This window comes from Pseudophryne corroboree, chromosome 2 (genome assembly GCF_028390025.1).
Source record: "Pseudophryne corroboree isolate aPseCor3 chromosome 2, aPseCor3.hap2, whole genome shotgun sequence".
NCBI classification, from domain to species: Eukaryota; Metazoa; Chordata; class Amphibia; order Anura; family Myobatrachidae; genus Pseudophryne; species Pseudophryne corroboree.
The window spans coordinates 758,683,486-758,709,822 of NC_086445.1; the positions used below are offsets into that span (position 1 = coordinate 758,683,486).

Genomic DNA, 26,337 nt, shown 5'->3' on the forward strand with positions numbered 1-26,337 from the left:
GTGCCAGTACATTTCTGACTAAGGTCTAATAGGCAAGAAGGGGTTCAGATTACTGTGAGCCTTTTTCCAGTATGTGTAATTTTTTGACAAAAAAAAAGGTGGAAAGGTGCCCAAACTACTTATTTTTATAGGGCCACATGGGGTCTTATTCAGACTGTCATGAGTGTGGCGTGTAGTGGTGGATTTTACCTATAGACTGCAGGACTGCATCCCCCCCACCCCAGTAAAATCTGCCACCAGCCCAGTGTCAGTGAGTCAGATGCAGCCTGTGACTGTACTGGCTATACTTCCTATTAGAAGTTCTTCCTGTCAGTCACAGACACTACAGGAATCCCCAGGGGGGGGTATTTTCTCCCTCTGGGACTGCCAGACCGGACTGTGATTAGTCCTTCGTGCAGTCCAATCCGGCTTCCATTGACCGCAGCAAATGCAGTTCATAGAAGTCTGTGTTTGTACATGCGTGGTCCTGCTGCTGCTTGTGTGCATGCACTGGACGCGGCACCTGTCAGAACCATTGCACAGATGCCTGGACCTGGGTGACATTGGCTGATTGTCTCCTCTGCTCTGGGCAGGCAAGGGTAGCAGCAGCCCCCCTACCACAGGCAGGTAGGAGCCACTGCTGGTGGAATGATTGTTTATTAGTGAAGTTCCTCAATTAAATTGATGTTTAAAAGTTACTTCTATACCCTCCCAACAGATGTGAACTTGGTAGGGGAGTCCTGATTTTTGCAGTCAGAAAGACCTGGGACTTTCATAATTTAAGGATGTGTTTCGCAGTCTAAGAGAGTGGTTTATGTGGATTGCTTTGTGTGCAGGTAGGTCAGGGGTGTGATGTTAAATGCCCCAAGTCTCAAACTTGAAATGTTAAAATGTATGAACCCCAAGTATAAAAAACACCAGTGATATGATTATACAGATTGAAAAATTGTCTGAGTGATAATACCTAGTTTTTTTTTCCATGTGTAAAGTTCTGTGGAGAATGTTGAACTTAAATAAGTAAATGTAAATAATAATAATAATAATAATGTTATAAAACAGATATACAAAATACTTGTCATTCATAGTGCTGGACTTAGGGGGTCATTCCGAGTTGATCGCTCGCTAGCAACTTTTTGCAGCGCTGCGATCAGGTTAATTCTCGGCAAAACTGCGCATGCGTATACGGGTACAAAGTAGAGATGAGCGCCTGAAATTTTTCGGGTTTTGTGTTTTGGTTTTGGGTTCGGTTCCGCGGCCGTGTTTTGGGTTCGAACGCGTTTTGGCAAAACCTCACCGAATTTTTTTTGTCGGATTCGGGTGTGTTTTGGATTCGGGTGTTTTTTTCAAAAAACCCTAAAAAACAGCTTAAATCATAGAATTTGGGGGTCATTTTGATCCCATAGTATTATTAACCTCAATAACCATAATTTCCACTCATTTTCAGTCTATTCTGAATACCTCACACCTCACAATATTATTTTTAGTCCTAAAATTTGCACCGAGGTCGCTGTGTGAGTAAGATAAGCGACCCTAGTGGCCGACACAAACACCGGGCCCATCTAGGAGTGGCACTGCAGTGTCACGCAGGATGTCCCTTCCAAAAAACCCTCCCCAAACAGCACATGACGCAAAGAAAAAAAGAGGCGCAATGAGGTAGCTGTGTGAGTAAGATTAGCGACCCTAGTGGCCGACACAAACACCGGGCCCATCTAGGAGTGGCACTGCAGTGTCACGCAGGATGGCCCTTCCAAAAAACCCTCCCCAAACAGCACATGACGCAAAGAAAAAAAGAGGCGCAATGAGGTAGCTGTGTGAGTAAGATTAGCGACCCTAGTGGCCGACACAAACACCGGGCCCATCTAGGAGTGGCACTGCAGTGTCACGCAGGATGTCCCTTCCAAAAAACCCTCCCCAAACAGCACATGACGCAAAGAAAAAAAGAGGCGCAATGAGGTAGCTGACTGTGTGAGTAAGATTAGCGACCCTAGTGGCCGACACAAACACCGGGCCCATTTAGGAGTGGCACTGCAGTGTCACGCAGGATGTCCCTTCCAAAAAACCCTCCCCAATCAGCACATGATGCAAAGAAAAAGAAAAGAAAAAAGAGGTGCAAAATGGAATTGTCCTTGGGCCCTCCCACCCACCCTTATGTTGTATAAACAAAACAGGACATGCACACTTTAACCAACCCATCATTTCAGTGACAGGGTCTGCCACACGACTGTGACTGATATGACGGGTTGGTTTGGACCCCCCCCAAAAAAGAAGCAATTAATCTCTCCTTGCACAAACTGGCTCTACAGAGGCAAGATGTCCACCTCATCATCACCCTCCGATATATCACCGTGTACATCCCCCTCCTCACAGATTATCAATTCGTCCCCACTGGAATCCACCATCTCAGCTCCCTGTGTACTTTGTGGAGGCAATTGCTGCTGGTCAATGTCTCCGCGGAGGAATTGATTATAATTCATTTTAATGAACATCATCTTCTCCACATTTTCTGGATGTAACCTCGTACGCCGATTGCTGACAAGGTGAGCGGCGGCACTAAACACTCTTTCGGAGTACACACTTGTGGGAGGGCAACTTAGGTAGAATAAAGCCAGTTTGTGCAAGGGCCTCCAAATTGCCTCTTTTTCCTGCCAGTATAAGTACGGACTGTGTGACGTGCCTACTTGGATGCGGTCACTCATATAATCCTCCACCATTCTATCAATGTTGAGAGAATCATATGCAGTGACAGTAGACGACATGTCCGTAATCGTTGTCAGGTCCTTCAGTCCGGACCAGATGTCAGCATCAGCAGTCGCTCCAGACTGCCCTGCATCACCGCCAGCGGGTGGGCTCGGAATTCTGAGCCTTTTCCTCGCACCCCCAGTTGCGGGAGAATGTGAAGGAGGAGATGTTGACAGGTCGCGTTCCGCTTGACTTGACAATTTTGTCACCAGCAGGTCTTTCAACCCCAGCAGACTTGTGTCTGCCGGAAAGAGAGATCCAAGGTAGGCTTTAAATCTAGGATCGAGCACGGTGGCCAAAATGTAGTGCTCTGATTTCAACAGATTGACCACCCGTGAATCCTTGTTAAGCGAATTAAGGGCTCCATCCACAAGTCCCACATGCCTAGCGGAATCGCTCCGTGTTAGCTCCTCCTTCAATGTCTTCAGCTTCTTCTGCAAAAGCCTGATGAGGGGAATGACCTGACTCAGGCTGGCAGTGTCTGAACTGACTTCACGTGTGGCAAGTTCAAAGGGCATCAGAACCTTGCACAACGTTGAAATCATTCTCCACTGCGCTTGAGACAGGTGCATTCCACCTACTATATCGTGCTCAATTGTATAGGCTTGAATGGCCTTTTGCTGCTCCTCCAACCTCTGAAGCATATAGAGGGTTGAATTCCACCTCGTTACCACTTCTTGCTTCAGATGATGGCAGGGCAGGTTCAGTAGTTTTTGGTGGTGCTCCAGTCTTCTGTACGTGGTGCCTGTACGCCGAAAGTGTCCCGCAATTCTTCTGGCCACCGACAGCATCTCTTGCACGCCCCTGTCGTTTTTAAAAAAATTCTGCACCACCAAATTCAAGGTATGTGCAAAACATGGGACGTGCTGGAATTTGCCCATATTTAATGCACACACAATATTGCTGGCGTTGTCCGATGCCACAAATCCACAGGAGAGTCCAATTGGGGTAAGCCATTCCGCGATGATCTTCCTCAGTTGCCGTAAGAGGTTTTCAGCTGTGTGCGTATTCTGGAAAGCGGTGATACAAAGCGTAGCCTGCCTAGGAAAGAGTTGGCGTTTGCGAGATGCTGCTACTGGTGCCGTTGCTGCTGTTCTTGCGGCGGGAGTCCATACATCTACCCAGTGGGCTGTCACAGTCATATAGTCCTGACCCTGCCCTGCTCCACTTGTCCACATGTCCGTGGTTAAGTGGACATTGGGTACAACTGCATTTTTTAGGACACTGGTGAGTCTTTTTCTGACGTCCGTGTACATTCTCGGTATCGCCTGCCTACAGAAGTGGAACCTAGATGGTATTTGGTAACAGGGGCACACTACCTCAAGAAATTGTCTAGTTCCCTGTGAACTAACGGCGGATACCGGACGCACGTCTAACACCAACATAGTTGTCAAGGCCTCAGTTATCCGCTTTGCAGCAGGATGACTGCTGTGATATTTCATCTTCCTCGCAAAGGACTGTTGGACAGTCAATTGCTTACTGGAAGTAGTACAAGTGGGCTTACGACTTCCCCTCTGGGATGACCATCGACTCCCAGCAGCAACAACAGCAGCGCCAGCAGCAGTAGGCGTTACACGCAAGGATGCATTGGAGGAATCCCAGGCAGGAGAGGACTCGTCAGAATTGCCAGTGACATGGCCTGCAGGACTATTGGCATTCCTGGGGAAGGAGGAAATTGACACTGAGGGAGTTGGTGGGGTGGTTTGCGTGAGCTTGGTTACAAGAGGAAGGGATTTACTGGTCAGTGGACTGCTTCCGCTGTCGCCCAAAGTTTTTGAACTTGTCACTGACTTATTATGAATGCGCTGCAGGTGACGTATAAGGGAGGATGTTCCGAGGTGGTTAACGTCCTTACCCCTACTTATTACAGCTTGACAAAGGCAACACACGGCTTGACACCTGTTGTCCGCTTTTCTGTTGAAATACCTCCACACTGAAGAGCTGATTTTTTTGGTATTTTCACCAGGCATGTCAACGGCCATATTCCTCCCACGGACAACAGGTGTCTCCCCGGGTGCCTGACTTAAACAAACCACCTCACCATCAGAATCCTCCTGGTCAATTTCCTCCCCAGCGCCAGCAACACCCATATCCTCCTCATCCTGGTGTACTTCAACACTGACATCTTCAATCTGACTATCAGGAACTGGACTGCGGGTGCTCCTTCCAGCACTTGCAGGGGGCGTGCAAATGGTGGAAGGCGCATGCTCTTCACGTCCAGTGTTGGGAAGGTCAGGCATCGCAACCGACACAATTGGACTCTCCTTGTGGATTTGGGATTTCGAAGAACGCACAGTTCTTTGCGGTGCTTTTGCCAGCTTGAGTCTTTTCAGTTTTCTAGCGAGAGGCTGAGTGCTTCCATCCTCATGTGAAGCTGAACCACTAGCCATGAACATAGGCCAGGGCCTCAGCCGTTCCTTGCCACTCCGTGTGGTAAATGGCATATTGGCAAGTTTACGCTTCTCCTCCGACAATTTTATTTTAGGTTTTGGAGTCCTTTTTTTACTGATATTTGGTGTTTTGGATTTGACATGCTCTGTACTATGACATTGGGCATCGGCCTTGGCAGACGACGTTGCTGGCATTTCATCGTCTCGGCCATGACTAGTGGCAGCAGCTTCAGCACGAGGTGGAAGTGGATCTTGATCTTTCCCTAATTTTGGAACCTCAACATTTTTGTTCTCCATATTTTAATAGGCACAACTAAAAGGCACCTCAGGTAAACAATGGAGATGGATACTAGTATACAATTATGGACTGCCTGCCGAGTGCAGACACAGAGGTAGCCACAGCCGTGAACTACCGTACTGTACTGTGTCTGCTGCTAATATAGACTGGTTGATAAAGAGATGTCTATGTAACTATGTATGTATAAAGAAGAAAGAAAAAAAAACCACGGTTAGGTGGTATACAATTATGGACGGACTGCCTGCCGAGTGCAGACACAGAGGTAGCCACAGCCGTGAACTACCGTACTGTACTGTGTCTGCTGCTAATAATATAGACTGGTTGATAAAGAGATGTCGTAGTAGTATGTATGTATAAAGAAGAAAGAAAAAAAAAACACGGTTAGGTGGTATACAATTATGGACGGACTGCCTGCCGAGTGCAGACACAGAGGTAGCCACAGCCGTGAACTACCGTACTGTACTGTGTCTGCTGCTAATATAGACTGGTTGATAAAGAGATGTCTATGTAACTATGTATGTATAAAGAAGAAAGAAAAAAAAACCACGGTTAGGTGGTATACAATTATGGACGGACTGCCTGCCGAGTGCAGACACAGAGGTAGCCACAGCCGTGAACTACCGTACTGTACTGTGTCTGCTGCTAATATAGACTGGTTGATAAAGAGATGTCTATGTAACTATGTATGTATAAAGAAAAAAGAAAAAAAAAACACGGTTAGGTGGTATACAATTATGGACGGACTGCCTGCCGAGTGCAGACACAGAGGTAGCCACAGCCGTGAACTACCGTACTGTACTGTGTCTGCTGCTAATATAGACTGGTTGATAAAGAGATGTCTATGTAACTATGTATGTATAAAGAAGAAAGAAAAAAAAACCACGGTTAGGTGGTATACAATTATGGACGGACTGCCTGCCGAGTGCAGACACAGAGGTAGCCACAGCCGTGAACTACCGTACTGTACTGTGTCTGCTGCTAATATAGACTGGTTGATAAAGAGATGTCTATGTAACTATGTATGTATAAAGAAGAAAGAAAAAAAAACCACGGTTAGGTGGTATACAATTATGGACGGACTGCCTGCCGAGTGCAGACACAGAGGTAGCCACAGCCGTGAACTACCGTACTGTACTGTGTCTGCTGCTAATATAGACTGGTTGATAAAGAGATGTCGTAGTAACTATGTATGTATAAAGAAGAAAGAAAAAAAAACCACGGTTAGGTGGTATACAATTATGGACGGACTGCCTGCCGAGTGCAGACACAGAGGTAGCCACAGCCGTGAACTACCGTACTGTACTGTGTCTGCTGCTAATATAGACTGGTTGATAAAGAGATGTCTATGTAACTATGTATGTATAAAGCAGAAAGAAAAAAAAACCACGGTTAGGTGGTATACAATTATGGACGGACTGCCTGCCGAGTGCAGACACTGAGGTAGCCACAGCCGTGAACTACCGTACTGTACTGTGTCTGCTGCTAATATAGACTGGTTGATAAAGAGATGTCTATGTAACTATGTATGTATAAAGAAGAAAGAAAAAAAAACCACGGTTAGGTGGTATACAATTATGGACGGACTGCCTGCCGAGTGCAGACACAGAGGTAGCCACAGCCGTGAACTACCGTACTGTACTGTGTCTGCTGCTAATATAGACTGGTTGATAAAGAGATGTCGTAGTAGTATGTATGTATAAAGAAGAAAAAAAAACCACGGTTAGGTGGTATACAATTATGGACGGACTGCCTGCCGAGTGCAGACACAGAGGTAGCCACAGCCGTGAACTACCGTACTGTGTCTGCTGCGACTGGATGATAAATGATATAAAAAATATATATATATCACTACTGCAGCCGGACAGGTATATATTATATATTATATAATGACGGACCTGCTGGACACTGTCTGTCAGCAGAATGAGTTTTATTTTTATAGAATAAAAAAAACAACAACACACAAGTGAAGTCACACGACGAGTGTTTAACTTTTTCAGGCAATCACAATATAAGTATACTACTAACTATACTGGTGGTCAGTGTGGTCAGGTCACTGGTCAGTCACACTGGCAGTGGCACTCCTGCAGCAAAAGTGTGCACTGTTTAATTTTAATATAATATTATGTACTCCTGGCTCCTGCTATAACCTATAACTGGCACTGCAGTGCTCCCCAGTCTCCCCCACAATTATAAGCTGTGTGAGCTGAGCAGTCAGACAGATATATAATATATATAGATGATGCAGCACACTGGGCTGAGCCTGAGCAGTGCACACAGATATGGTATGTGACTGAGTCACTGTGTGTATCGCTTTTTTCAGGCAGAGAACGGATATATTAAATAAACTGCACTGTCTGGTGGTCACTCACTATATAATATTATGTACTCCTGGCTCCTGCTATAACCTATAACTGGCACTGCAGTGCTCCCCAGTCTCCCCTACAATTATAAGCTGTGTGAGCTGAGCAGTCAGACAGATATATAATATATATAGATGATGCAGCACACTGGGCTGAGCCTGAGCAGTGCACACAGATATGGTATGTGACTGAGTCACTGTGTGTATCGCTTTTTTCAGGCAGAGAACGGATATATTAAATAAACTGCACTGTCTGGTGGTCACTCACTATATAATATTATGTACTCCTGGCTCCTGCTATAACCTATAACTGGCACTGCAGTGCTCCCCAGTCTCCCCCACAATTATAAGCTGTGTGAGCTGAGCAGTCAGACAGATATATAATATATATAGATGATGCAGCACACTGGGCTGAGCCTGAGCAGTGCACACAGATATGGTATGTGACTGAGTCACTGTGTGTATCGCTTTTTTCAGGCAGAGAACGGATATATTAAATAAACTGCACTGTCTGGTGGTCACTCACTAGTAAACTCTCTGCACTCTCTACACTTCTACAGTACTCCTCCTAGTCCTAAGCTCCAGTAAATCTCTCTCTCTTATAATCTAAATGGAGAGGACGCCAGCCACGTCCTCTCCCTATCAATCTCAATGCACGTGTGAAAATGGCGGCGACGCGCGGCTCCTTATATAGAATCCGAGTCTCGCGATAGAATCCGAGCCTCGCGAGAATCCGACAGCGTCATGATGACGTTCGGGCGCGCTCGGGTTAACCGAGCAAGGCGGGAAGATCCGAGTCGCTCGGACCCGTGAAAAAAAACATGAAGTTCGGGCGGGTTCGGATTCAGAGAAACCGAACCCGCTCATCTCTAGTACAAAGCAGATCGGTGCTGGGCGATGGATTTAACGAAGAATACATTCGCACAGCTGATCGCAAGGTGATTGACAGAAAGAGGACGTTTGTGGGTGTCAACTGACCGTTTTATGGGAGTGTTTGCAAAAATGCAGGCGTGTCCAAGCGGGTGTCTGACGTCAATTTCGGGACCAAAAAGACTGAAGTGATCGCAGCGGCTGAGTAAGTCCAGAGCTACTCAGAAACTGCCCCCCAAAAAATTGTGCAGTCGGCAGCAAAACTTGCAAAGCTAAAATACACTCCCCCATAGGCGACGACTATCTGATCGCAGCACTGCAAAAGTTGCTAGCGAACGATCAACTCGGAATGACCCCCTTAATTAGTGGCAAGGGGGATGAATTGCAATGACGAAATACCTGCAAAGGCACCTCATCTCGCCCCTCTCATGGCGCAATCTTATCCCAGACTTGTAGATTTTTGTATGAAGCCCTATGCAGCTGCAACAAAAATCAGTGACTGCAGACTTACCATGAGTGCAGCATATAGCCGCAGGTACTTGCACAGTTCCTTGCGCACACTTAGCTTAGAGCATATGCTCTGAATATCCTGATATTTCATCAACATGCCACAACATGACCATGGCAAATTTATCATAAACTGTAAGTGCAAACGCCCCTGAAGCATGCACAGTTTACAACAAATTGTGATATCCATCTGCAGGCAGAATTGTGTGTAACTCTGAATGAGACCTTTAATGTATACTCCAATGGAATGCTTTTGCCATTGTAAGTACATGGTATAAGGTATATAGTAAATATATTTTACACATTATAATTTGTCTTCATTTTCATAACAGGTGATGTTTTGTATGAATTGCTGCAGTGCATAAAGAATCATAGACAAGGGTTAACAACTAATCCTTTCTTAAGCCATTCAACAAGAAAAGGCGATCATCTGCAGCCTCAGACCTTCATAAGCACAAGTGAGATGTTGATGATTTTGTATCATTTATGAAATAGCAATGTAAGACACAGAAATACATATATAAATATATTATATTAAATTATTTCCATCATCTCAATAAATCCATAATTATTAAAGTCAACGTTTCAGATGTTTATTCCATCTTGTGTCAAGGATAACATAAACACATAGGGGGTAATTCTGAGTTGATCGCAGCAGGAACTTTGTTAGCAGTTGGGAAAAACCATGTGCACTGCAGGGGAGGCAGAAGTAACATGTGCAGAGCGAGTTAGATTTGGATGTGGTGTGTTCAATCTGCAATCTAAATTGCATTGTAAAAATAAAGCAGCCAGTATTTACCCTGCACAGAAACAAAATAACCCACCCAAATCTAACTCTCTCTGCACATGTTATATCTGTCCCCCCTGCAGTGCACATGGTTTTGCCCAACTGCTAAAAAATTTCCTGCTGCGATCATCTTGGAATTACCCCCATAATCTCTTACCTTTTAAAGCCAAGTCACCCACACGTCCAGAACGATAAAAAAAAACAGTGATGCGCGGTCAGGGTAGGCAGAGCTTCACCTGTCATATTCCAGAATACTCCAAAATCTTGACTATAAAAATGATTAGAGTAATACAAAAAAAAGATATTTATTACTTATAATATCATCTTTGTATTCTACATACAGTAGTTCAATTATATTTGTATTATTCTAATCATATTTCAAGTCATAGTTTTATTTTTCTAATAATTTTTATGTGTGTAACTCTGGCTGTGATACTAGCCATTGCCACCCAAGCCACTGACCTATCTGCATGTCACTGAAATAAACCATATAAAAGTGGTAAGAAATATAAAAGAACACTAAAAAGTCATGATTGGTACAAATTTCTCTGTTAGTATGTTTCATACTTTTAGTAAAAATAATCAGTTGCAGCCGCAAGTAACAGACAAACATTGCATAAAAAGTAAATTGATTAACTGTGATAGAAACTTCAGGTTTTGTGTTCTATAATCATTTAATAATATGTTGCTTTATACGTATGTGTTCACAACAGAGAGTACCAATTGCCCCAGAAAGACTCTACAACCAGCTTCTACAGACGTGAATAACCATCCGGATGCACCTCTCAATCTTTCTCAACAGCTCTACAAAACCCAACAAGAATCTGCAAAACCTGGTGTTTGTGTAGATGGAAAAATAAAAGGTAAATGAGCAAAGTTGTGGCAGAACAGATTGTTTTGCAGAGGTGCAATGTTCCGGTGATAATGTTTTTGACTTCTGTATTTGTTTCACCTTTCTGTGTACTGGAATTCTGCACTGCATTAGTAAATTACACAAAATGAGTCTACAAATAAGTGTTTTAACAGATGTGGTGTGCAGTAGGAACCCCCAAGCCTGCATCAGTGTCTGTGTACCAGAAAACCTTATAAGTTCTCTCAGTTGGTGCCACCACCTTTCCATGGGTGTAGTACGGTATGCCGGCGCTCGGGCTCCCGGCGACCAGCATACCGGCGCCGGGAGCCCGACCGCCGGCATACCAACAGCGTTGCGAGCGCAAAGGAGCCCCTTGCGGGCTCACTGCGCTTGCCACGCTGCGCTCACCACGATGCGGGCACGGTGGCGCGCTATTTTATTCTCCCTCCAGGGGGGTCGTGGACAAAACTTTATATAATTAACAATGCTTAAAAAACACGTACGAGACAAATGCAGAGTGGCATGCAAGTTTTCCATAATTGCTCCCGCGTTCTTGCATCAAATGAACGGTGGGATGTAATGGAGTCCAAGATCACCAGAGGTGCAGGATGCTGGCCGATCTCAGATGTTTTTTTAAAGTGGCAATCACTTACAGCACATGGTTTTGCTAAGGCACCAATTTTTAAATAGGAACCACTCAGATGCCGATCTCTGCAAAATGACCAGACAGGGACTGGATCCTTTTGGATCCATGCCTGCCATCATGTCAGCTATCCCCACTGGCAGTAGTAAAGTGGACCGGAAAGGGGCGGAACTGCATTCAGTCATCTCTAATTGCAGGCGGAGGTCCCTGCTCCATTATAAAGGTGGCAGCGGCCGCCAGCCAATCCCGACTCGCGGACAGGCTGTAGCACCAATCAAAAGAAGGGGAGGCTTTTATAAAATCTGGCATGAGCCAATTACGGTTCGCGGACCGCCAGCCAATGAGAAGCTGCCAAGTAGCAGCTTCTCATTAGCTGGTGGTCTGGGAGCCGTGAATGGCGCACAATCGGCGCCAGATTCAAAGTGCCTCGCTTCTTTTCAATAGCACCCGGTCCGATAGCCAGTAATGTCTGCCGGTTGCTGCCAGCGTTACACCGTAGCATTGACCTGATGCTCCAGGCCATGGCCACTGAAGCAGGGGGTGAGATGGGGAGGGAGTGAGAGGAGCAGGGGGTGAGATGGGAAGGGGGTGAGAGAAGCAGGGGGTGAGATAGGGAGGGGGTGAGAGAAACAGGGGGTGAGATGGGGAGGGGGTGAGAGAAGCAGGGGGTGAGAAGGGGAGGGGTGAGAGGTGCAGGGGGTGAGTTGAAGGAGTGAGAGGAGCAGGAAGTGAGATGGAGGAGTGAGAAGTGCAGGGGGTGAGATGGAGTGAGGTGCAGGGGTGGGGGAGTGAGAGGTGCAGGGGGTGAGATGGAGTGAGGTGCAGGGGTGGGGGAGTGAGAAGTGCAGGGGGTGAGATGGAGTGAGGTGCAGGGGTGGGGGAGTGAGAGGTGCAGGGGGTGAGATGGGGAGGGAGTGAAAGAAGCAGGGGGTGAGATGGGGAGTGGGTGAGAGAAGCAGGGGGTGAGATGGGGAGGGAGTGAGAGGTGCAGGGGGTGAGTTGGGGGAGTGAGAGGAGCAGGAAGTGAGATGGAGGAGTGAGAAGTGCAGGGGGTGAGATGGAGTGAGGTGCAGGGGTGGGGGAGTGAGAGGTGCAGGGGGTGAGATGGGGAGGGGGTGAGAGAAGCAGGGGGTGAGATGGGGAGGGGGTGAGAGAAGCAGGGGGTGAGATGGGGAGAGAGTGAGAGGTGCAGGGGGTGAGATGGGGAGGGGGTGAGAGAAGCAGGGGGTGAGATGGGGAGGGAGTGAGAGGTGCAGGGGGTGAGTTGGCGGAGTGAGAGGAGCAGGAAGTGAGATGGAGGAGTGAGAAGTGCAGGGGGTGAGATGGAGTGAGGTGCAGGGGTGGGGGAGTGAGAGGTGCAGGGGGTGAGATGGAGTGAGGTGCAGGGGTGGGGGAGTGAGAAGTGCAGGGGGTGAGATGGAGTGAGGTGCAGGGGTGGGGGAGTGAGAGGTGCAGGGGGTGAGATGGGGAGGGAGTGAAAGAAGCAGGGGGTGAGATGGGGAGGGAGTGAAAGAAGCAGGGGGTGAGATGGGGAGTGGGTGAGAGAAGCAGGGGGTGAGATGGGGAGGGAGTGAGAGGTGCAGGGGGTGAGTTGGGGGAGTGAGAGGAGCAGGAAGTGAGATGGAGGAGTGAGAAGTGCAGGGGGTGAGATGGAGTGAGGTGCAGGGGTGGGGGAGTGAGAGGTGCAGGGGGTGAGATGGGGAGGGGGTGAGAGAAGCAGGGGGTGAGATGGGGAGGGGGTGAGAGAAGCAGGGGGTGAGATGGGGAGGGGGTGAGATGGGGAGAGAGTGAGAGGTGCAGGGGGTGAGATGGGGAGGGGGTGAGAGAAGCAGGGGGTGAGATGGGGAGGGAGTGAGAGGTGCAGGGGGTGAGTTGGCGGAGTGAGAGGAGCAGGAAGTGAGATGGAGGAGTGAGAAGTGCCGGGGGTGAGATGGAGTGAGGTGCAGGGGTGGGGGAGTGAGAGGTGCAGGGGGTGAGATGGAGTGAAAGGTGCAGGGGGTGAGTTGAAGAGGGAGTGAGAGGTGTAGGGGGTAAGTAAAGGAGAGAAAGGTTCAGTTGATCAGACACAAAGGAGAGCATATAGGAAGTAAGGGATACCTAGGATGAAGATATGGACTCATGAGAAGTGTGACAGACATAGGAAACAAGAAATCAGAAGGGACACATAGAAGACATAAGAGAGGTGAGCAAAGGTTGTTCAACATATACTGCTATATTGTGAATCATATCTAAAATTAGGAGGGGGGCACTGCTGTGGGCATTGTGTGTGTAAGTGGCTCTGCTATTGTGGGCATTGTGTGTGTAAAGGGCACTAGTATGTGGGGCGGGCAATGTGATTAAGATTGTGCTACTGTGAGGCATTATTTCGAAATGGTGGTACTTTTGTGTGGCCACGCCCCTTCCTTGTGAGGCCACACCCATTTCTGCGGCGCACACAGGACCACTGTAAGCCCTGCCTGCCGAGTCCCGCCACCACTAACCGTCGCACCTCCACCGGGTCCCCACTGCTTCCCGCTACCCACCCAGTGATGACAACAGATCCATCACTGAACAGCTGTATCCAGTGATGGGTCCGCTGTCCACTGACGGTGGTGTGCTTTCATGTGGACTGAAAGCACGTCCCTGTCAATGAGGCACATCTATACAGTAGGTGCCGCTTTTACAGCTATTTTCAATGGGCTTTTACTGCCCATGGCTTGGCCCTGCCCCCTCCCGCTTCTGCTACTTTCCCATTGTCAACAGGAGGCACCACTATCGGTGCCTCCCAAACTTAATTTAAGTGTAAAAATGATTAAAATAATATAAAGCAGATACTTATGAGTCGACACAGAATTTGTGTCATAAGTATTTTCTCTGCATTATTTTAATCATAAATGAAAGGGGAAGCTCTGCCTCTCCTGCCTCCTGACTGCACGTCCCTGCTACATAGGCACCACTGCAGAACTTAGGCATTTGGAAACAATCTCTTCCACATAGCCATCTCAACAGTTCAGCAGCATTGTATGATTTGCCTATCTTGGTTTATTGAACCTGCTAACAGCAACACTTCACTATGTCACTCACTGTATATAATGTATATTTTGAAATGATTAGGGAACAACTCTGTAATAATAATTGTGATTCAGATTGCAGACTACTGAGGGACTATTTGTACCAACTGCTTGGGGATCAGCGCTATGAAGCCTACATTAAGTGGGAAGATAAAGAATTAAAAATCTTCAGAGTGATGGATCCAAACAAGCTTGCTGCACTGTGGGGAAAACATAAGGTATATTTCACGTTGCTTATTAAATAAAGTATAACATGAATATATCTGTTTATAAAAGTGGAACCATAGAAAACCAAGTAAGCTTTCCAAATGTGAGCTGAAGTTATGTATTATACTTTACGTTACACAACTTGTGTGCTTTGGAGACATACACAGCTTCCTTACATTGTGAATTTACTCTACAGGGATCGTAGTCATAAAGTTGTTGAGGGGATAAAGATACATTGAATTTGGGGTGGTCTTCAGTTTGCCGGCTGTCGGGATCCCGGCGCCGGAATCCCGACAGCTGGCATACCGACACTTTTCCTCCCTCTTGGGGGTCCACGACCCCCCTGGAGGGAGAATAAATAGCGTGGCGCGCGTATCGCATCACCTAGCCCGCAGCGTGGTGAGCGCAGCGAGCCCGCAAGGGACTCATTTGTGCTCGCCACGCTGTCAGTATGCCGGCGGTTTGGATTTTTTTTGGGTCGGTGCGCAACCGACCCTTTTTGGGTCAGCGCGCAACTTCACCGCGCGGTAGTCACGGTTACCTCCAGGCTAAAGTTGGGAGGTATGCTTATACTGTAATGAAATGAACAGCACATTTATATGTGACCATCAGTGGAAACCTGTTTTCCTCTCCTTACTGTTGGTATGTGTGGAGTTGTCCTTTTATATGCAGGCTGCCCTCTGGATTTGGCCTCTGTCATGATGCAGCCCTTGTTCAACTGAGGTGTTTTAGCTGTTTTACTTTCTCCAATAACTTGAAGTACTGTAGATCCAATTGTGTCTTACGACCATTGGCGTTTCTAGAATGAGTGTGGTGAACACGGGCCCCTGGGTCGGGCACACCACACATGCTGCACCCACTTTTTATTACTTACCTTTCTGGAGCCCCATGTTGGTGATGCAGCCGTAACAAAAATCACTGGCAAAATGGCCACTGCGAATGCGCAGTAGTGATCAATCACCGGAACATGGTGGGCGCCATGTTTCCAGAGACCTATGCATGCGCAGTAGACTCTGGCACAATGCCAAGTCTACTGTTCCGTGGAGAGGAGGGGGCCCACCGGGAGTCTGCACTAGTGATGAGCGCCTGAAATTTTTCGGGTTTTGTGTTTTGGTTTTGGGTTCGGTTCCGCGGCCGTGTTTTGGGTTCGAACGCGTTTTGGCAAAACCTCACCGAATTATTTTTGTCGGATTCGGGTGTGTTTTGGATTCGGGTGTTTTTTTCAAAAAACCCTAAAAAACAGCTTAAATCATAGAATTTGGGGGTCATTTTGATCCCATATTATTATTAACCTCAAAAACCATAATTTCCACTCATTTTCAGTCTATTCTGAATACCTCACACCTCACAATATTATTTTTAGTCCTAAAATTTGCACCGAGGTCGCTGGATGACTAAGCTAAGCGACCCTAGTGGCCGACACAAACACCTGGCCCATCTAGGAGTGGCACTGCAGTGTCACGCAGGATGTCCCTTCCAAAAAACCCTCCCCAAACAGCACATGACGCAAAGAAAAAAAGAGGCGCAATGAGGTAGCTGTGTGAGTAAGATTAGCGACCGTAGTGGCCGACACAAACACCGGGCCCATTTAGGAGTGGCACTGCAGTGTCACGCAGGATGTCCCTTCCAAAAAACCCTCCCCAAACAGCACATGACGCAAAGAAAAAAAGAGGCGCAATGAGGTAGCTGTGTGAGTAAGATTAGCGACCCTAGTGGCCGACACAAACACCGGGCCCATCTAGGAGTGGCACTGCAGTGTCACGCAGGATGGCCCTTCCAAAAAACCCTCCCCAAACAGCACATGACGCAAAGAAAAAAAGAGGCGCAATGAGGTAGCTGACTGTGTGAGTAAGATAAGCGACCCAAGTGGCCGACACAAACACCGGGCCCATTTAGGAGTGGCACTGCAGTGTCACGCAGGATGTCCCTTCCAAAAAACCCTCCCCAAACAGCACATGACGCAAAGAAAAATAAAAGAAAAAAGAGGTGCAAGATGGAATTGTCCTTGGGCCCTCCCACCCACCCTTATGTTGTATAAACAAAACAGGACATGCACACTTTAACCAACCCATCATTTCAGTGACAGGGTCTGCCACACGACTGTGACTGATATGACGGGTTGGTTTGGACCCCCCCCAAAAAAGAAGCAATTAATCTCTCCTTGCACAAACTGGCTCTACAGAGGCAAGATGTCCACCTCATCATCATCCTCCGATATATCACCGTGTACATCCCCCTCCTCACAGATTATCAATTCGTCCCCACTGGAATCCACCATCTCAGCTCCCTGTGTACTTTGTGGAGGCAATTGCTGCTGGTCAATGTCTCCGTGGAGGAATTGATTATAATTAATTTTAATGAACATCATCTTCTCCACATTTTCTGGATGTAACCTCGTACGCCGATTGCTGACAAGGTGAGCGGCGGCACTAAACACTCTTTCGGAGTACACACTTGTGGGAGGGCAACTTAGGTAGAATAAAGCCAGTTTGTGCAAGGGCCTCCAAATTGCCTCTTTTTCCTGCCAGTATAAGTATGGACTGTGTGACGTGCCTACTTGGATGCGGTCACTCATATAATCCTCCACCATTCTTTCAATGGGGAGAGAATCATATGCAGTGACAGTAGACGACATGTCCGTAATCGTTGTCAGGTCCTTCAGTCCGGACCAGATGTCAGCATCAGCAGTCGCTCCAGACTGCCCTGCATCACCGCCAGCGGGTGGGCTCGGAATTCTGAGCCTTTTCCTCGCACCCCCAGTTGCGGGAGAATGTGAAGGAGGAGATGTTGACAGGTCGCATTCCGCTTGACTTGACAATTTTCTCACCAGCAGGTCTTTCAACCCCAGCAGACTTGTGATTGACCACCCGTGAATCCTTGTTAAGCGAATTAAGGGCTCCATCCACAAGTCCCACATGCCTAGCGGAATCGCTCCGTGTTAGCTCCTCCTTCAATGTCTCCAGCTTCTTCTGCAAAAGCCTGATGAGGGGAATGACCTGACTCAGGCTGGCAGTGTCTGAACTGACTTCACGTGTGGCAAGTTCAAAGGGCAGCAGAACCTTGCACAACGTTGAAATCATTCTCCACTGCGCTTGAGACAGGTGCATTCCACCTCCTATATCGTGCTCAATTGTATAGGCTTGAATGGCCTTTTGCTGCTCCTCCAACCTCTGAAGCATATAGAGGGTTGAATTCCACCTCGTTACCACTTCTTGCTTCAGATGATGGCAGGGCAGGTTCAGTAGTTTTTGGTGGTGCTCCAGTCTTCTGTACGTGGTGCCTGTACGCCGAAAGTGTCCCGCAATTCTTCTGGCCACCGACAGCATCTCTTGCACGCCCCTGTCGTTTTTAAAATAATTCTGCACCACCAAATTCAAGGTATGTGCAAAACATGGGACGTGCTGGAATTTGCCCATATTTAATGCACACACAATATTGCTGGCGTTGTCCGATGCCACAAATCCACAGGAGAGTCCAATTGGGGTAAGCCATTCCGCGATGATCTTCCTCAGTTGCCGTAAGAGGTTTTCAGCTGTGTGCGTATTCTGGAAACCGGTGATACAAAGCGTAGCCTGCCTAGGAAAGAGTTGGCGTTTGCGAGATGCTGCTACTGGTGCCGCCGCTGCTGTTCTTGCGGCGGGAGTCCATACATCTACCCAGTGGGCTGTCACAGTCATATAGTCCTGACCCTGCCCTGCTCCACTTGTCCACATGTCCGTGGTTAAGTGGACACTGGGTACAGCTGCATTTTTTAGGACACTGGTGACTCTTTTTCTGAGGTCTGTGTACATTTTCGGTATCGCCTGCCTAGAGAAATGGAACCTAGATGGTATTTGGTACCGGGGGACACAGTACCTCCAACAAGTCTCTAGTTGGCTCTGCAGTAATGATGGATACCGGAACCACGTTTCTCACCACCCAGGATGCCAAGGCCTCAGTTATCCGCTTTGCAGTAGGATGACTGCTGTGATATTTCATCTTCCTCGCAAAGGACTGTTGGACAGTCAATTGCTTGGTGGAAGTAGTAAAAGTGGTCTTACGACTTCCCCTCTGGGATGACCATCGACTCCCAGCAGCAACAACAGCAGCGCCAGCAGCAGTAGGCGTTACACGCAAGGATGCATCGGAGGAATCCCAGGCAGGAGAGGAATCATCAGAATTGCCAGTGACATGGCCTGCAGGACTATTGGCATTCCTGGGGAAGGAGGAAATTGACACTGAGGGAGTTGGTGGGGTGGTTTGCGTGAGCTTGGTTACAAGAGGAAGGGATTTACTGGTCAGTGGACTGCTTCCGCTGTCACCCAAAGTTTTTGAACTTGTCACTGACTTATTATGAATGCGCTGCAGGTGACGTATAAGGGAGGATGTTCCGAGGCCATATTCCTCCCACGGACAACAGGTGTCTCCCCGGGTGCCTGACTTAAACAAACCACCTCACCATCAGAATCCTCCTGGTCAATTTCCTCCCCAGCGCCAGCAACACCCATATCCTCCTCATCCTGGTGTACTTCAACACTGACATCTTCAATCTGACTATCAGGAACTGGACTGCGGGTGCTCCTTCCAGCACTTGCAGGGGGCGTGCAAATGGTGGAAGGCGCATGCTCTTCACGTCCAGTGTTGGGAAGGTCAGGCATCGCAACCGACACAATTGGACTCTCCTTGTGGATTTGGGATTTCGAAGAACGCACAGTTCTTTGCGGTGCTACTGCTTTTGCCAGCTTGAGTCTTTTCATTTTTCTAGCGAGAGGCTGAGTGCCTCCATCCTCATGTGAAGCTGAACCACTAGCCATGAACATAGGCCAGGGCCTCAGCCGTTCCTTGCCACTCCGTGTGGTAAATGGCATATTGGCAAGTTTACGCTTCTCCTCCGACAATTTTATTTTAGGTTTTGGAGTCCTTTTTTTACTGATATTTGGTGTTTTGGATTTGACATGCTCTGTACTATGACATTGGGCATCGGCCTTGGCAGACGACGTTGCTGGCATTTCATCGTCTCGGCCATGACTAGTGGCAGCAGCTTCAGCACGAGGTGGAAGTGGATCTTGATCTTTCCCTAATTTTGGAACCTCAACATTTTTGTTCTCCATATTTTAATAGGCACAACTAAAAGGCACCTCAGGTAAACAATGGAGATGGATGGATACTAGTATACAATTATGGACGGACTGCCGAGTGCCGACACAGAGGTAGCTACAGCCGTGGACTACCGTACTGTACTGTGTCTGCTGCTAATATAGACTGGTTGATAAAGAGATGTAGTAGTATGTATGTATAAAGAAGAAAGAAAAAAAAAACACGGGTAGGTGGTATACAATTATGGACGGACTGCCGAGTGCCGACACAGAGGTAGCTACAGCCGTGAACTACCGTACTGTACTGTGTCTGCTGCTAATATAGACTGGTTGATAAAGAGATGTAGTAGTATGTATGTATAAAGAAGAAAGAAAAAAAAACCACGGGTAGGTGGTATACAATTATGGATGGACTGCCGAGTGCCGACACAGAGGTAGCTACAGCCGTGAACTACCGTACTGTGTCTGCTGCGACTGGATGATAAATAATGATATAAAAAATATATATATATCACTACTGCAGCCGGACAGGTATATATTATATAATGACGGACCTGCTGGACACTGTCTGTCAGCAGAATGAGTTTTTTATAGAATAAAAAAAAAAACACCACACAAGTGAAGTCACGCGACGAGTGTTTAACTTTTTCAGGCAATCACAATATAGTATACTACTAACTATACTGGTGGTCAGTGTGGTCAGGTCACTGGTCAGTCACACTGGCAGTGGCACTCCTGCAGCAAAAGTGTGCACTGTTTAATTTTAATATAATATGTACTCCTGGCTCCTGCTATAACCTATAACTGGCACTGCAGTGCTCCCCAGTCTCCCCCACAATTATAAGCTGTGTGAGCTGAGCACAGTCAGATATATATACATAGATGATGCAGCACACTGGGCTGAGCAGTGCACACAGATATGGTATGTGACTGAGTCACTGTGTGTATCGTTTTTTTCAGGCAGAGAACGGATATATTAAATAAAACAAAACTGCACTGTCTGGTGGTCACTGTGGTCAGTCACTAGTAAACTCTGCACTCTCTACACTTCTACAGTACTCCTAAGCTCCAGTAAATCAGGTCAATCTCTCTCTCTCTCTCTCTCTTCTAATCTAAATGGAGAGGACGCCAGCCACGTCCTCTCCCTATCAATCTCAATGCACGTGTGAAAATGGCGGCGACGCGCGGCTCCTTATATAGAATCCGAGTCTCGCGAGAATCCGACAGCGTCATGATGACGTTCGGGCGCGCTCGGGTTAACCGAGCAAGGCGGGAGGATCCGAGTCTGCTCGGACCCGTGAAAAAAACCATGAAGTTCGGGCGGGTTCGGATTCAGAGAAACCGAACCCGCTCATCTCTAGTCTGCACATGCCCCTACTTATGATTTAGCTGTAGGTTATTGTGCATTAGCAGCATGCATGTTATGCAAAGCATCACATGTAAGATATGAATGTAGATCAGTGGGTTTGTGGTTTGTAATGTAGACAGTATGTACCGTTTTATTTATGTATATTAGAGAGCATATACTGTTTATTTGTTTGTTTCTTACTTTATATCATATAGTCAAAGATGTGAATATGCCAGAGTCTACTGCGCATGTGCAAATCTTCAGGAAAATTGAACCACAACGCCATTTTCTCAGTGATTTCTGTCTGCAGTGCTAGGTGATACAGGAGAAGTATCAATAATATGATCGCAGGGTGTGAGTGTGGGCCACCTGGACCCAGGGGCACAAGTGCACTGCACACCCTGCATGCATTATAGATATGCCACTGATATGTAGATGAATACTTCAGGTTATGTAATTTCATACAAGAGAGGTTCCATAATGCATGAGGACAAAAAGTCAGCTGTCAGTTTATTTGAAAATAAAGTCTTTCCTGTATGTGAATATTGTAGATAGTTGTAGAATCTTGTAGAGATGAGCGGGTTCGGTTTCTTTGAATCCGAACCCGCCCGAACTTCATGTTTTTTTTCACGGGTCCGAGCGACTCGGATCTTCCCGCCTTGCTCGGTTAACCCGAGCGCGCCCGAACGTCATCATGACGCTGTCGGATTCTCGCGAGGCTCGGATTCTATCGCGAGACTCGGATTCTATATAAGGAGCCGCGCGTCGCCGCCATTTTCACACGTGCATTGAGATTGATAGGGAGAGGACGTGGCTGGCGTCCTCTCCGTTTAGAATAGATTAGAGAGACACTTGATTTACTAATTTTGGGGAGCATTAGGAGTACTCAGTACAGTGCAGAGTTTTGCTGATAGTGACCACCAGTTTTATTTATAATCCGTTCTCTGCCTGAAAAAAGCGATACACAGCACACAGTGACTCAGTCACATACCATATCTGTGTGCACTGCTCAGGCTCAGGCCAGTGTGCTGCATCATCTATTATCTATATATAATATTATATATATCTGTCTGACTGCTCAGCTCACACAGCTTATAATTGTGGGGGAGACTGGGGAGCACTACTGCAGTGCCAGTTATAGGTTGTAGCAGGAGCCAGGAGTACATAATATATTATATAGTGAGTGACCACCAGACACACAGTGCAGTTTATTTAATATATCCGTTCTCTGCCTGAAAAAAGCGATACACACAGTGACTCAGTCAGTCACATACCATATCTGTGTGCACTGCTCAGGCTCAGGCCAGTGTGCTGCATCATCTATATATATTATATATCTGTCTGACTGCTCAGCTCACACAGCTTATAATTGTGGGGGAGACTGGGGAGCACTACTGCAGTGCCAGTTATAGGTTATAGCAGGAGCCAGGAGTACATAATATTATATTAAAATTAAACAGTGCACACTTTTGCTGCAGGAGTGCCACTGCCAGTGTGACTAGTGACCAGTGACCTGACCACCAGTATATATAATATTAGTAGTATACTATCTCTTTATCAACCAGTCAATATTAGCAGCAGACACAGTACAGTGCGGTAGTTCACGGCTGTGGCTACCTCTGTGTCGGCACTCGGCAGCCCGTCCATAATTGTATATACCACCTAACCGTTGGTTTTTTTTCTTTCTTTATACATACATACTAGTTACGAGTATACTATCTCTTTATCAACCAGTCTATATTAGCAGCAGACACAGTACAGTGCGGTAGTTCACGGCTGTGGCTACCTCTGTGTCGGCACTCGGCAGCCCGTCCATAATTGTATATACCACCTAACCGTGGTTTTTTTTTTCTTTCTTTATACATACATACTAGTTACGAGTATACTATCTCTTTATCAACCAGTCTATATATTAGCAGCAGACACAGTACAGTGCGGTAGTTCACGGCTGTGGCTACCTCTGTGTCGGCACTCGGCAGCCCGTCCATAATTGTATATACCACCTAACCGTGGTTTTTTTTTCTTTCTTTATACATACATACTAGTTACGAGTATACTATCTCTTTATCAACCAGTCTATATATTAGCAGCAGACACAGTACAGTGCGGTAGTTCACGGCTGTGGCTACCTCTGTGTCGGCACTCGGCAGCCCGTCCATAATTGTATATACCACCTAACCGTGGTTTTTTTTTCTTTCTTTATACATACATACTAGTTACGAGTATACTATCTCTTTATCAACCAGTCTATATATTAGCAGCAGACACAGTACAGTGCGGTAGTTCACGGCTGTGGCTACCTCTGTGTCGGCACTCGGCAGCCCGTCCATAATTGTATATACCACCTAACCGTGGTTTTTTTTTCTTTCTTTATACATACATACTAGTTACGAGTATACTATCTCTTTATCAACCAGTCTATATTAGCAGCAGACACAGTACAGTGCGGTAGTTCACGGCTGTGGCTACCTCTGTGTCGGCACTCGGCAGCCCGTCCATAATTGTATATACCACCTAACCGTGGTTTTTTTTTCTTTCTTTATACATACATACTAGTTACGAGTATACTATCTCTTTATCAACCAGTCTATATATTAGCAGCAGACACAGTACAGTGCGGTAGTTCACGGCTGTGGCTACCTCTGTGTCGGCACTCGGCAGCCCGTCCATAATTGTATATACCACCTAACCGTGGTTTTTTTTTCTTTCTTTATACATACATACTAGTTACGAGTATACTATCTCTTTATCAACCAGTCTATATATTAGCAGCAGACACAGTACAGTGCGGTAGTTCACGGCTGTGGCTACCTCTGTGTCGGCACTCGGCAGCCCGTCCATAATTGTATATACCACCTAACCGTGGTTTTTTTTTCTTTCTTTATACATACATACTAGTTACGAGTATACTATCTCTTTATCAACCAGTCTATATTAGCAGCAGACACAGTACAGTGCGGTAGTTCACGGCTGTGGCTACCTCTGTGTCGGCACTCGGCAGCCCGTCCATAATTGTATATACCACCTAACCGTGGTTTTTTTTTCTTTCTTTATACATACATACTAGTTACGAGTATACTATCTCTTTATCAACCAGTCTATATATTAGCAGCAGACACAGTACAGTGCGGTAGTTCACGGCTGTGGCTACCTCTGTGTCGGCACTCGGCAGCCCGTCCATAATTGTATATACCACCTAACCGTGGTTTTTTTTTTCTTTCTTTATACATACATACTAGTTACGAGTATACTATCTCTTTATCAACCAGTCTATATATTAGCAGCAGACACAGTACAGTGCGGTAGTTCACGGCTGTGGCTACCTCTGTGTCGACACTCGGCAGCCCGTCCATAATTGTATACTAGTATCCAATCCATCCATCTCCATTGTTTACCTGAGGTGCCTTTTAGTTGTGCCTATTAAAATATGGAGAACAAAAATGTTGAGGTTCCAAAATTAGGGAAAGATCAAGATCCACTTCCACCTCGTGCTGAAGCTGCTGCCACTAGTCATGGCCGAGACGATGAAATGCCAGCAACGTCGTCTGCCAAGGCCGATGCCCAATGTCATAGTACAGAGCATGTCAAATCCAAAACACCAAATATCAGTAAAAAAAAGGACTCCAAAACCTAAAATAAAATTGTCGGAGGAGAAGCGTAAACTTGCCAATATGCCATTTACCACACGGAGTGGCAAGGAACGGCTGAGGCCCTGGCCTATGTTCATGGCTAGTGGTTCAGCTTCACATGAGGATGGAAGCACTCAGCCTCTCGCTAGAAAAATGAAAAGACTCAAGCTGGCAAAAGCAGCACAGCAAAGAACTGTGCATTCTTCGAAATCCCAAATCCACAAGGAGAGTCCAATTGTGTCGGTTGCGATGCCTGACCTTCCCAACACTGGACGTGAAGAGCATGCGCCTTCCACCATTTGCACGCCCCCTGCAAGTGCTGGAAGGAGCACCCGCAGTCCAGTTCCTGATAGTCAGATTGAAGATGTCAGTGTTGAAGTACACCAGGATGAGGAGGATATGGGTGTTGCTGGCGCTGGGGAGGAAATTGACCAGGAGGATTCTGATGGTGAGGTGGTTTGTTTAAGTCAGGCACCCGGGGAGACACCTGTTGTCCGTGGGAGGAATATGGCCGTTGACATGCCAGGTGAAAATACCAAAAAAATCAGTTCTTCGGTGTGGAGGTATTTCACCAGAAATGCGGACAACAGGTGTCAAGCCGTGTGTTCCCTTTGTCAAGCTGTAATAAGTAGGGGTAAGGACGTTAACCACCTCGGAACATCCTCCCTTATACGTCACCTGCAGCGCATTCATAATAAGTCAGTGACAAGTTCAAAAACTTTGGGTGACAGCGGAAGCAGTCCACTGACCAGTAAATCCCTTCCTCTTGTAACCAAGCTCACGCAAACCACCCCACCAACTCCCTCAGTGTCAATTTCCTCCTTCCCCAGGAATGCCAATAGTCCTGCAGGCCATGTCACTGGCAATTCTGACGAGTCCTCTCCTGCCTGGGATTCCTCCGATGCATCCTTGCGTGTAACGCCTACTGCTCCTGGCGCTGCTGTTGTTGCCGCTGGGAGTCGATGGTCATCCCAGAGGGGAAGTCGTAAGCCCACTTGTACTACTTCCAGCAAGCAATTGACTGTTCAACAGTCCTTTGCGAGGAAGATGAAATATCACAGCAGTCATCCTACTGCAAAGCGGATAACTGAGGCCTTGGCATCCTGGGTGGTGAGAAACGTGGTTCCGGTATCCATCATTACTGCAGAGCCAACTAGAGACTTGTTGGAGGTACTGTGTCCCCGGTACCAAATACCATCTAGGTTCCATTTCTCTAGGCAGGCGATACCGAAAATGTACACAGACCTCAGAAAAAGAGTCACCAGTGTCCTAAAAAATGCAGCTGTACCCAATGTCCACTTAACCACGGACATGTGGACAAGTGGAGCAGGGCAGGGTCAGGACTATATGACTGTGACAGCCCACTGGGTAGATGTATGGACTCCCGCCGCAAGAACAGCAGCGGCGGCACCAGTAGCAGCATCTCGCAAACGCCAACTCTTTCCTAGGCAGGCTACGCTTTGTATCACCGCTTTCCAGAATACGCACACAGCTGAAAACCTCTTACGGCAACTGAGGAAGATCATCGCGGAATGGCTTACCCCAATTGGACTCTCCTGTGGATTTGTGGCATCGGACAACGCCAGCAATATTGTGTGTGCAT

General features: G+C 47.0%; 1 protein-coding gene across 1 annotated transcript in view; it reads left to right on the top strand.

Moving 5' to 3' along the window:
* The window catches only part of LOC135047490 (transcription factor ETV7-like), a 65,629-nt gene that overhangs the window by 23,956 nt on the left and 15,336 nt on the right, over positions 1-26,337 (top strand). Inside the window, exons 4-6 of the mRNA XM_063955455.1 lie at positions 9,475-9,600; positions 10,643-10,792; positions 14,551-14,693. Of these exons, the coding sequence (XP_063811525.1) occupies positions 9,475-9,600; positions 10,643-10,792; positions 14,551-14,693 (419 nt within the window). The remainder of the gene's footprint in view (positions 1-9,474; positions 9,601-10,642; positions 10,793-14,550; positions 14,694-26,337) is intronic.